The 13,343-nt window shown below is 31.9% G+C and overlaps 1 protein-coding gene across 1 annotated transcript; it reads right to left on the reverse strand.

Moving 5' to 3' along the window:
* Nucleotides 1-4,681: 4,681 nt before the first annotated feature.
* On the reverse strand, nt 4,682-5,275 carry LOC105797374 (uncharacterized). Its single transcript, XM_012627357.1, has one exon. It carries the CDS (start codon nt 5,273-5,275, stop codon nt 4,682-4,684), a length of 594 nt encoding a protein of 197 aa, XP_012482811.1.
* Between the last annotated feature and the right edge of the window lie 8,068 nt (nt 5,276-13,343).

Below are 13,343 nucleotides of genomic sequence, written 5' to 3' on the forward strand. Positions count from 1 at the left end.
GTTATTAATGTTACTTTTACTTGTGGGTGGAAAGGATTTGTTTGTTGTTTGAGTGGCAGGTGCAGAAAGAGGAAAAGGAAGTAAATGAGTGAAGTTTTGTCGTGGCAAAAGGTTGGTCAATTTGCCAACACTAATGCCATGGCAATGCCAGTAAGACGCCGAGTCAGCACTCAATGTGTACCAACCACAACTGTATTTTTACCAGAAAATCTACCTAAAAAGAGGAGGTGAAAATGCATAAGCTGAGGGACCTGCTAGAGAAAACAAAATTATAAAATGAAAAGAAATCTAGGAAAAAGTGGGAGTTTTGAAGAGTCCTTTTCGGGGGAAAGATCTTGAGGAAAAAATAAGGGTAGTAGTAGAGGCTGAGCAGTATAGCAAAACACGAGGGAGAAGAAGAAAGCAGTCAACCTGGTCTTTGCAAGACATTGCACCACCAGAGTTGAGGTTGCATTGGCGAAAACTTCTTGAAGTTCTTCCTTTTTTTCTTAAATTGCTTCTTTACGAAATTAATTATTGAAGATGTTGAATGATATTTTGAATTCTAATTTGATTAACCAACCCATAGTTAAATCTCGTCGGGTTGGGATTACTGGATGATACTTTAAATTTCCATTAATGTTGAAGCTTGGATCTGATCTATTTTATTGTTTCATTCAATCTTTTCTTTCGAATTGCATGCATGTAGTCTCTAGCCATAGATAAATGCACAATATGTTTATAAACATAATCTAATTCTGAAAAGGTTATGTTAGTTGGACTACAATTGATTGATATGAGTGGGTGTTCAACAAAATGCCTATAGCAATCTCTAGACATAGAGCAACGCTCGTACAGAGTGAAGAGTAATTAATACTGGGAATCACATTTGAGGTCTATAAACATATATTTCCTTAGGTGAGGTATCCTTAGGTCTTGCTCTCAAAAGAATCAGACCATTTTAATCCCATTCTGAGTAGTACGTTGATTAAGAATTTGCCAAGGCTTTATTGGTTTATAAGTGTAGATTTATAGTAATCCCAACTTTTCCATTCAACAACGTAGACCCTCTCATTTTGTCTTCGTATCTTTTCCATAGCATATTTTTAAATATTTTTTTGTTTACATATTGTGCACATCATCAATACTTTGATTACCATTGCATTTCTGTCATTATTTTGCCTTAGCATAATTCACATACTTCATAACAGCAACTTAACCAAGTTAATCCTATCTGATCCCTGTGGAGACGATCTTACTTATCATTATATTACTTGATTCGACGTGTATACTTGCACACTCGCATATTATATTTACACGCAACAATAGCCTATAGAATTATCACGATCAATCGGGTAACTTCTTTTCTTATCATTTTAGGGGCTACAAGTTGAGGACAATGTGTTCTCTACAGTGTGTAGGGGGTAACATAGAAAATTTATTTTTAAATTTGTATGCTTTTCTTTGATTTTTCTTATCATTTGTGTGCTTAAGCTTGTAGAAATACAAGTGATTGGTTAGGAGCATGTACAAAGGTTGCTTGTATTTACAATAAATTTGGCATGAGGATAGGTGATTTTAAAATTTTTATTATTAGACTATTAAGTTCTATATATTACGTTGTAAATAGGCATTAAAGTAATTGAATGTACCAAATGATGTAGAGAATACAAGGAAATGAGCATGCTAGTATGAATGATGAATTGTTGGATTCATGGTTGTTTAGTTGATTAGAGTTGTGAATATTGAGATGTTTAGGGATGACCTAAGGCATTGTTTGGTATACACCCAGAGCCAAAAAGCTAACCCTGTTATGTATCTTTAGTACCTATTTTGAGCCAGAAAACACTTATTGATGAACCTTCGTACAAAACCCGAGCCAAAATATCAATTTGTATTTACCCATTTTTTCTTTGGTATTGAGTTAGACTATTATAGATGTCTGGCCATACGTATTGAAAGTTGAGTAGATACATTATGATAGATTTTATAAAAATAGAGTGAAATAGGAGGGACCAGTGTGATATAATAATTATAGGTTAGCCAATATGTGCAACAAAAGAAAAATTCAAGAAGAAAATCAAAACGAGTAGAAAAAGTACTTGAAAAGTAAAAACATCTGTGAGTGAGATTTACTAAAAAGAAAAAAATTTGACAAAGTCACAAAAATAGAAAAGCTCATTCATTAAGTGCACAAAAAATCGTGAGCTAACCATGATTGTTATATTAGACTGTGATTTCCTATGTGTAGAAATAAGGAAGGTGAGAGAAGGAGAAATAAGGCGATGAGCGGGAAAAGGTCTCTAAGGGGGAGAATAGGGGACAATATGATGTGTCAAACTATCTTCGTACTTGAAACTATTTGATGCTTACTATTCTTGAAATCCATACATGCCCTAAGCCTCAGAACATTACAAGCCAAAAAGCTTTATGTGATTTAGGTAAACTTATTCACAATTTGAAATTATACTGAATAATTACATTTATGCCTATTTTTGTTCTACTAGGATAACCAAATTATTTGTATAATTTATTAATGGATCTTTACATTTGAGACCCTTTATGCTTGTTTGCTTTGTAATATACTGAACTTAGGTGTTTGATATCAAAAGTGTTAAGTCAGTTATATCTCATGCCGAGATTATATACGAATATGAAATACCTATTCATGTGCTCCAAAGCTAACATTTGTACCATACTTGCTCAAGGGTCGTCTTTTCATTTATTGTTTTTGTTCATATTGCTTGAGGACAAGCAATTACTTAAGTGTGGAGGGGTTTGATCTGCCATAATTTGGTGTAGTAGATTAAACTAGTTTTCACATTTTAGGAGCTTGAATACAAGCATTTTAGTTGGAGTTTAGTTAAGTTTTCGTACATTTATTTAAATTCAATAAATTGTGTTATTCAAGTATTTTATTGACCTTAGGGGCTGAATGAGTCCTACGGGTGAGCTAATATTCTTTTTGACTGTGTAGGAGATTATTAGAAGGCGCATTAACTCGATATTGGTCACTAAGTTGCAACATGGAGCATGGGATGTCGCAACATAGGGAGCAGAACTGAAGATGTCTAAGCTGACTTCGACGTTGTGACATAGCATGAGGACGTCGCGACATACCCCTGAAGACACCCTAAAGCTAAGCATACTGCCTTTGATTTCACGACACAAGACCTGGTGTGTCATGACATCATCTCTGTACGAGAAATTAATATGAGCCAAAGATGTTTTGGTCCGCACAATCCAACTTTAAGCTCAGGAACGTGGAACGTCTGTTGATCTAGGGTTAAGGATGACGACCATCCTAAGTCTATAAATTAGCTTAGCTAACACATGTTATACACACATTTTTCTATTGTATAATTTTCACTTTAATTTAGTCTTTAGTTTTTCTCTTCTCTTAGGTTTTAGATTTTTATTATTGTTCTTGTTATTTACTTTTGGGGAGAAATCAGATTATGAAATTACTCTCAAACTCTGTGAGGATTTAGGACTTAAATTCAATATAATCAGACTTTTTCTTAACTCTATTCTTGAAATTGTTCTTTATGCTCATTCTTTCATTAGAGTTTACATTGCTTACTAGATCCATTAGGAACTAATCCTCCTATGGAGGATTAGTGAGTGGAGGTTTTGTGGGTATTTCTTAACAGATCAGCTGTTCAGGAAATGAAGAACCTAAACCCTAGGCTTGACAACCCTATGAAGTCATCAAGGCGGGAATTAACCCAAAATTGGTATGACCTATTCGTGAACACCTTAACCTTAAATCGGTCTGGACTGTGAAGTTAGAAGATAAGTAGTTCTTGCCGACTCATTATTTTAGTGGATGTATTGGAAGATCCTACTTGGGTATTGACTAGTTGATTGAACGAGAAAACTTGAGATGAAAGTTGATTACGATTACCAAAGCGAGCTAATCACCCATGCCCAGACTTGATATATATTTTCTTATTTGATTTCTTGCTTTTGTTTATTTCTTTCCTTATTATTTTTATTATAATTTATCCCAAGCCCTTCTTTTAATTCTTCGTACTATAATTCAATTAAAGTGTTAATTAAATCTATTTATGCTTAGATTAGAATTAATTTAGTACTCGCCTCCCTTGGGTACGATCTTCGGAGTACTTACCTACTCCGTTGTAACTATATTACAACCTGACCTGTATACTTGCTGATATCGCTTTTCACATCTTTTGTGTAAGATTTTTACTCTAGACGCTGGTACATCCGGAGGGGGTCAATAGTTATTTGGTTTGATAAAGTAGATATTATTTTCCATCCATTCATTATAGATTAAATAACAATTTCTCTGAATAACAATCCCTTTATTGAATGTCACGGTATAACCGTCATAAAATAAACATGCTATAGAAATAAAATTCCTCTTAAAATGAGGTACATAAAATATGTTGTTTAAAACAATCTTTCTAAAATTATGAAAGTGTAAAATAAATTATTCCACTACTTCGGCTGAAACATAGCGCCCATGTCCGGTCCACAATGAGAGGCTATTGTCACGCAGACTTCTCATTTCACTGAACCTCTATAAAGAAACAAACACATGGTTTAGTAAGCTTCAACTGCAAAGAGTTTCATACATTTTCCATTTTCGACTAAGTAATCCAAATAATCCTTACAGTTTGATTTGAAATGCCCTTTCCTATTGCAGAAGAAACATTTGATCTTTTTTAGGATCTTTTTACTTCTTAGCCTTCTTCCTATCCACACGAGGTGGAACTGAATACTTAGTTGGTTTCTTTTTTTCCTTAGCTTTTTGTTTCCCCTTAGAGGATGAGGGGCCCACAACTAAGTTTCTCTTAGGTTTCTCCTGGACCAGCTTACCATCATTCAGCATCAACTCATAGGATTGTAATTCTTTCATGAGCTGAGTCAAGGTAAGTGCCTTGTTCCCCAAGTTGTAAGTGGCCCTAAAACCAACAAACTCATTGGTTAAGAATTTGAACTCAATTTCAATCTGAGTGTTCACGTCTAGTTTATACCCATTGTCCTCTGCTTCCGCAAAGAATCCTGTAAGCTTAATTATGTGTTCTTTGATTGGAGTGTCAGGATTATACTGAGAGTTCATCAAATTTGTAATAGCAAGTTGTCGAGCCAATGCGACTTGACCTCCGAGCAAATCCTTCAAATTTGTCATGATCTCTTTGGCAGTATGAAAATTCTCGTGTTGCATTTGCAATACATTACTCATGCTCGCTAACATATAACATCCAACAATCGAGTCAGAATCTTTCCAGCAATTTCTCGCTTTGGGATGAGCTTCAGGAGGGTACATTTCGTCAAGAACGAATTTATGTTTCTCACAGTTGAGAACTAGTAGCAAGTTCAGTTTCCATTCTTGAAAGTTATCCCCATTTAATTTATTCTCAGTAAGAATGCTAATAAGAGGAGTAGGAGAAATATTTGAACTGAAAAAAAAAATAAAGATTCATTAATTACTATCTTTTTATTAAGTAAATATTTTCATTTCAGCAACATATCAAGAATGTAGTATGATGCATGTGTCTTGTATTAAAACCTTGAAAAAACATTTTTCCGTTGCCACGATCATTCTCACACCTATCAATTACGTCGTCTTGGGGTCACATGATTAATTAGTAAGAATATGGATTACATCCAATCAATTTGTGAATCTTAATTCTCAAGACTTCACATGAACCAACATGATAAAGTTTACCTTAGGTTAAAGCCAAGGTAGGAACTGGGTTGAAAATTTAACATGCACTTAGGGACCATCAATAGAGGCCACAGATCTTGTTCAAGGACCTTCTCCCACTCAATAGTTTAAAAAACATGCAAGGTTTTTGTCCTAGATTTCAAGAATGATCATACAATAGCCCTAGTTTGAATTCTTACCTAATCTATATGACATGCTTCCAGTATATGGGTAATATCCCTAAATTGGGTCTGTAGTTTTGGGTATATTTTTCGAGTTTCGAGTATAAAACTAGGAATTTATAGGGTTTCTAGTAATTTTAATTTAATTTAGGAGGTTAATTTCATCTAAAATCGATTAAACAATAATCTAGAAAATTTTAAAAAATTCTCTAAAAGTTAATTTTAAAGATTTTAAATAATTATTAGTGAAAATAATCAATTTGGGTAGAAAAGAACTTTAAAATAATTTTTATTAGGGGTAATTTGAGTAAAATTTAAATATTAATTAAATAGGATTTAATTGTAAAACAAGAAAATTTTAGAGTATTTATATGGCAATAAACCTTAAAATTCAGAATTTTGGTGGGAAATAATTAAGTGGTAAAGTAAGGAAATGTGGAAATGGCCATTAGGAAAATTTCCCAATTTTTAAATTTTTGGTGGATGGTTTAAGTTTTAAAACTAATATATTTAGCCCAATTTTCACACGTTTTAAATCTGATTAGAGAACTTTAAAATTCGTTTTCTTTGCATGATTTTAAAATTTATCATCGAGAATAGATCCAAGTAATTTCTTTCTCAAAATACTCTCTCAATTTACCCAAAATTATTCTTAAAAGTAGCAAAAAATATTCTGAAATTTCTCAAGTTTCTTGAATCAAAAATTTCAATCAACGAATTTAGAGCGAATCAAATGTAATCTTCAATCCTAAACTTTTTTTATGATGGTTAGAAACATTTTTACATGATTTGAGAGTCAATTAAATGATTTTTATCAATGTTATCTTTTCCAAGAACACATGGTTCTTTAATGGTGGATCTTGAATTTTGAGAGGAAATCAACAAATCAATGGATGTTCCAACACAAAATGGATCTATTAAAAGGTTTTTTTTTATCTTATTTATCAAGATTAAACATGATTTGTGAGGTAATATAAAGAAATCCGAATTTCATCATTTTCATGAACTGATTTTTTGAAATTTTGTGAAATTGATTTAATGATGAAATTGATGCTTAGTATAAGCGTATTTGGTCTAATATTGATGATTGAAAGTGTTTAGGAGGGTTGGAGAGATCGATTTTATGAGGAATCAAGTTTTTGACTTGATGTTATAAATCCGGTAAGGTATCTTTGTGAGAGGATTTCGATTAGTATAATTAATTAAAATTTGTATTTATTATAACATTGGAAAGGTGGTAATTACTACTTTATCTTTGTTGAAGCCCCAAATCTTGAAGAGGACCGAGCTAACTAGAATTGAAGCTTGGATTTGTTTGGTTTATCACTTGTTTGTGGTAGAATAATTGTGTGGTGAGTGCTTCTAAAGGCGATTTGGTAAATTGACCCTCATTTATGTTTAATTAGTAGCTTAATTGATGATTTCAATAGATTAATTATAGTTGAATGGCTGATTTTTGCAAGATTGATATTATATGTACAAGAGTTGAATTTTTATTGAATAATGGTAAGCATTTAGGTGATTTTGTGCAATTTAATTAGGCTAATTATATTGATGATTAGAGCATGGTTTCTAGATTTTTTGATCATGATATATTGGTGTTACAATTGGTAATTGAACATTTAAAAATGGCAAATAAAATGCTTGATTTAATTGGATGTTAAATGGCTATGTTACATGTTACACATAAGCATTTTGTCACATTAAATTGAGCACAATAATGATTGATTTATATGCTATGTTTGACTAAATATATTGGCAACATGCATGGTGGATCCATTGGATATAGTTGGCATGCCATAGGATTTGTGAGTACATACCTTTATTTGTGACATTGTGAGCATAAGGCTCTCGGTGAACTGATTTGTTTGGAGTAGATAAGGTAGTGTTGAGCATGAGTCTCCACTCATTAGGTTATTAGAGGCACTATAAGGGAGCGTGTGCTTCGGCCCGCTCAACTCGGTGGACTATATTTGATATTTGTGGGATTTCAGAGATCCGTTTATCCGATGTATGCTCACCCAATTAAGCCATGAGAAGTGTATGCCAGTATATTTATGTGTGATTATTGTTATATCATTCGATGTTTGTAAGCCATGAATAATTGATTCTTGATATTGATAAAGCATATGGAAATTAAATTGACATGTTTCATTATTATGGTTGATAATTGATGATTGATTGGATGTGATTTAAGCATGATTTGAATGTTGATTTACTAATCATTTTTATTAACATTCACTGAGCTTTTTAAAGCTCACACCCTCACAATTTGTGTAGATAATCGTCGGGCTTAAGGAGCTAAAAAGCCAAGCAAGAGAGTTCCAAGAGATTTAGGCTTGGTAGAGACTTTATTACACGTTTTAGAGACTGAAATCGGGCATTGTGGAACTCCCGGATATTAGTTTAATTTTGGTTGTAAATTGGACTTTGGACATTGGACATTTTATTTTGGATGATTTTATAATAATTTTGAGGCATGTTTGAGTTTAATTAATTAATGATTTATGGTGTATTGTTTCTTGATAACATGGTGTGTGAGGCATGAAATTTATACTAACGATTGCTTAAAAGAAGTTTCCATGGAATGATTTACTAGTGACTAAGGTATGCCACTTATTTGATTTATTCGGTGTTTGTTATGCATGAAATTGATTGCCTAATTCTAAATAATTGAGGCTTGATTGATGTCAATAAACTCAATTGAAAGTTTATGTATATCTATGTTAATTAATCGTAGTTAAATCGGGTTTAATTGGCCATTAAAATATGCAAAATTGAGTTTTAAAACGAGTTTTTTTGCAAAAATAGGTGTAGTGGTTTTCACACGGGTGTGTGTCTGTCCACACGAGCGTGTGAGGGGTTGCACACAGGCGTGTGGGTAAGTGACACGGGCGTGTGGAGATTGGAGCTATCACAGATGGGCGTGTGGGATTTCCACATGGGCGTGTATGATCGGTATAAAAGTTTTTCACGATGTGAACACAGTTTTTTAATGACACAGTCTGGGGGACATGACCGTGTGGGTTTTGGGGTTTGAATTTTTATCTCTTGAAATTGATATTCTAATTTTTTTAAGTTACAATCTAGTTCCTAATAATAAAACTTGAATTAGACATAGTAAGCAAACTCAAATTAAGCTGAAATTTTTAGGCTTCCATAATTTGACTAAAAGGTCGGTAAACACTTAGATCTAAAATCGGGTTAGTTTTACCATTGGTGGTAAAATGACAAAAATGTCACTAGGTTAAATTACCTTGGAAAAGTTTAAAATTGGCTCATAATTTGCTTCCACATTAATAAATAACTAATAATTAGATAATATTGAGGTGTTATAAGATCGGGGTGTGTCTTGGGTGGTCGTTAGCCAGAGAGTCACTTAGGTGACTAATCTAATGCTTCGAATTTGGGCCCGTTCGTCTCGGTCGGGTTTGGGGTGTCACAATATGCATGGAATGCTATGACAATTTTATAATATTCACATTCATTCATACACAAGAATCAATCAATCATAAAAAAAATTGAAGAAATGAATATGAACTGTGCACTAGGTAGGGTCCCAGGAATTGAAGGTGAGCCTAATTTGATTGCTTGAAAATCAAGTCTTTCCTAGCCAGAGCCAATCCTAGGCATGCACATTCTCATTACCACACTTCTCACAGTAATCGAATAATCTAAAGAAGTGAATAGAACAATACAACACATGTATTTTCTCATTACCACACTTCTTATTTTTAATTGATCAACTGTGGATCATCTCATATATATATATATATCACAATTATAACATTAAATAATATAAATATTATAAACAATTATAAAATAGATAGATAAGTAGATAAATAATTAAAATAAAATTGCCAGTTGAGGTTTCCATGGTTCTATTTCTAGAAAATAATTGAAAAATAAAATTAAATAATTTTCCACCACAAGGCATTCTTTCGGTCTTTAACCATAATCGCTCCATCTTTAACATAGATAGATAAGGAGATAAATAATATAAATAATATAAATATTATTTACAATTAAATAATATTATGAATAATTATAAAATAGATAGATAAGGAGATAAATAATTAAAATAAAATTACCAGTCAAAGTTTCCACGGTTCTATTTCTAGAAAATAATTGAAAAAATAAAATTATATAGTTTTCCGCCACAAGGCATTCCTTCGGTCTTGAACCGCCATCGCTCCATCTTTTCTTTGTCATGGATTTCTTTTGAAAAAATTACATTTAAGTATTATGTCCGTTTCTGGCTCAAAAAAATTTTATGAATTAAAAAAAAGTCTTACGCAGAGATGATAGTCCACGATTTATTTCCTAAGAACCACAACCTTGGCAGAAAAAAAACAATTATATAACAAATATATAATATCACATCCATTTCCATATATAACTCAAAACATGCATAAGATTTAAAGAATGCCACTTTCTATGCAATCAATCATTCAAGAAGAAGAGAAATTTATTTTGATTATTTATTTAAACTTATCGATGGAGCACAACCTAGCTCATGATACCAATTGTTAGAAAATCGGGTTTGAAAAACGTAGCGAAAAATAAATTTAGGGAAAAATTAGAGTTTAATTTTTTTTCCAAAACAAGAACTTGGTTGTGATATCTAAAGTAATAAAAACTTAATAAAAATTCTACATTTTCGATTTGTCTAGGACGAATGCTTCGACTAAGTAGTCTTCTCCGCTATCCTCAAGCTCATATCTACCGAGTGTGGATTCGCTTCGAATCAGAAATTTTTTCACAAAAATTACTAGTGAGGTAATTTCACAATTTCATTAAACTTTTAGGCCAATTTGTAAATAAGAAAAATATGTCTAGAAATTATCTAAAATAATCTTTTCGGAGAATTTTCTCTCTACAACTTTTTCTTGAATTCAAGTGTATGAAAAATAATGACCCAAAGCTCTCTTTATATAGAGAGAGTTTAGAGAGTTCAACTATGATTAAACTTAATAATTTTAATATTAAATTTAATCTAATATTTATCTTAATATTTATCTTAATAAATATTAGTTTAAATTTAATATTAAACATTATTAAATTAATAGAATATTTATCTACAAGATAAACATTAAATTAAATTTAATATTAAGATAATCACTTTAATATTAAATTAATAAAATTTTATTAAGATAAGTATTAAATTAAATATTAAATCTATTAAAATAATATTATTTTTGGAATAGTTAATTTGAAATCAAACTCTCTGGTAGAGACCCGATAGAAGAGTAACTCTTCCATTGCTCAATCACCGAAGACCCACCGCTGTCGACCATTGCCGGCCACCAGAGTGTCGTAGTTGCAGCCGTCGGTACCCCGGGCTATTTTTGTTGCAGCCAGTTCAGTTCGAGACAATGACGGCCTGATCAGTCTGGTCCAGCCACTGGTTGGACTATTGGTGTAGTTTCACATACCAGACCCGATTCAACTATTTTTTGGATTTTGGTCTTAGTTTTGTGTTCCTGGGCTCAATTTACGATCTCGTGTCCAATTCTTAAGTTCAATTACTCACTGGGCCAATTTCCTGACTTAAAAATTTATTTTCAAAAATATTATATTACTTTTAATTAATTTTATTAATTTAATTTTACTTTATCAAAATTAATATTCCCAAAAATCATTTACATTTTCCAAATTAATTTTTCAAGAAAATTCTTTAATCAAATTCTTTAGTTGAACAATTCTTACGACCGCCAAATTTAGTGCCACATCGAATAAATCGACTCAATTAAATTATTTCTAAAGTCGTAGAATTTCCTTCTAATTCAAAAGCAGTTCGATCGAGCTTTTATTAAGCTAGCGGAGAGACCAATCAAACATATATAATTAGGCTATAGTAATTGCAATTATATCCAAAAGTATCGTTCCGATAATTCGCAATTACTTAATCATGGAATCAATATACAAGAAGTACCATAATTGAAAACTCCTTATTGTATACTCTTTACGAAAGCAGTTTATCCAATTGCTTTGTCCAATGACCTTGTCATGTGTATTATTGTTGGTTAGAAAAACAATAATGCGTTAAGACAAACATGTAGTTGATTGATGATAAAGACTTGTCATTGATATGGAGTGTCAAAATCAATGCATGAATATGTATGTTAGAGAACAACATATTGGACTGACCCGTTATGTGTATGTTTCTTAGATTATTATGTAATTATCACAACATTACTAATAGTGATTAATATGTATATGATCCTTAGACTTGATATCATCATTATCCCAACATCGTGAGTTGTATATTTTGATACAGTCAAACGTACACCATAACTGGTTGTTTTATAAAGGCTGATGTTAAATATACCACGATCTATGTAGAGGGATATGGTTGATCGATATAGGGTAAGTCCCTCCTACATAATGGGAGTAATATCTTAGGCCACTTGATTGAGTGAGACTAGAAATGCATGGCCATGCTCAAATAAGCTGATATGAGATGTCGTACTTATTTGTATATCATAGTCTACTCAAGATATCAAGGAATATGAGATGGACTATGCAAGTGTGACTATTCCATGACTTGTGTCCAACCTAGAGATAAAGGAATTAAGGATTAATGCATGAAAGGTTAATCGCAAAAAGGTTATGTCGAATCATGATTTCTTGTAACTTAGGTAGCAATGATGCCTTGCTAGATGCCACTCATTGTTTGTAACATTAGAATTGTTCTAGTATTACTGCTAACGTTACAAGAACCTTGTAACAACCCGATCTTGACCCTAATCAGACAAAGTGGTTTCGGGACCACAAATCCAAGTCAAAAAAATATTTTAAAAATATTTTTGATATTTACAGTATGTGAATTACTATGTGTAAAAATTTTGTATAAAAATTTGATCGTTTGAGTGCACAATTTGATAAAAAGGGCTTAATCGCGTAAAATAAAAATTTAAGGATTAAATTTAAAAGCACCCAATTGTTGTTGTCTTTTAAAAATAAGGGTTATAAATGGGAATTATGCCTTTTAATAGTTAGTGGGTTGCAATGGTCTAAATTACCCTTAAGTTATATGTTTTATAATTAATTAAACTAAGGTTAAAGTAGTCATTAAGTAATTAAAATATATATTAGTTAAAATAACTTAAGAAAAGATGATTTTATCATCTTCTCCAAGCGAATGTTAAGCAAAAGAAGCTCAACTATGGCTTTCTAAAGTTCGCCATATCCTTGCTTAATTAAAGGTTCGTTTTGTTCGGTTTTGAAAATTTTTACGTTTTGAGATCGTTGCTTTGTGTACTACAAGACCCATGCTTTAATTTTAGAATTTGGTGTTGATTTTGTGATATTCCATTGATGAATGCTTGAGCTTTGTGATAGTTGATGATGAAATATGAAAGATATGTGAAAGATTAACGTGTTTTGTCTTTGAATTTTTGGTGAAATTTAGTAATTAGGGATAAATTGTGAAATTAAAATTTTGAGGGACTAAAATGTGAAATAAATGAAATTTGTGGACTTGTATGAGCACTAGGGACATT

The sequence above is a fragment of the Gossypium raimondii genome, chromosome 9 (genome assembly GCF_025698545.1).
Source record: "Gossypium raimondii isolate GPD5lz chromosome 9, ASM2569854v1, whole genome shotgun sequence".
NCBI lineage: Eukaryota > Viridiplantae > Streptophyta > Magnoliopsida > Malvales > Malvaceae > Gossypium > Gossypium raimondii.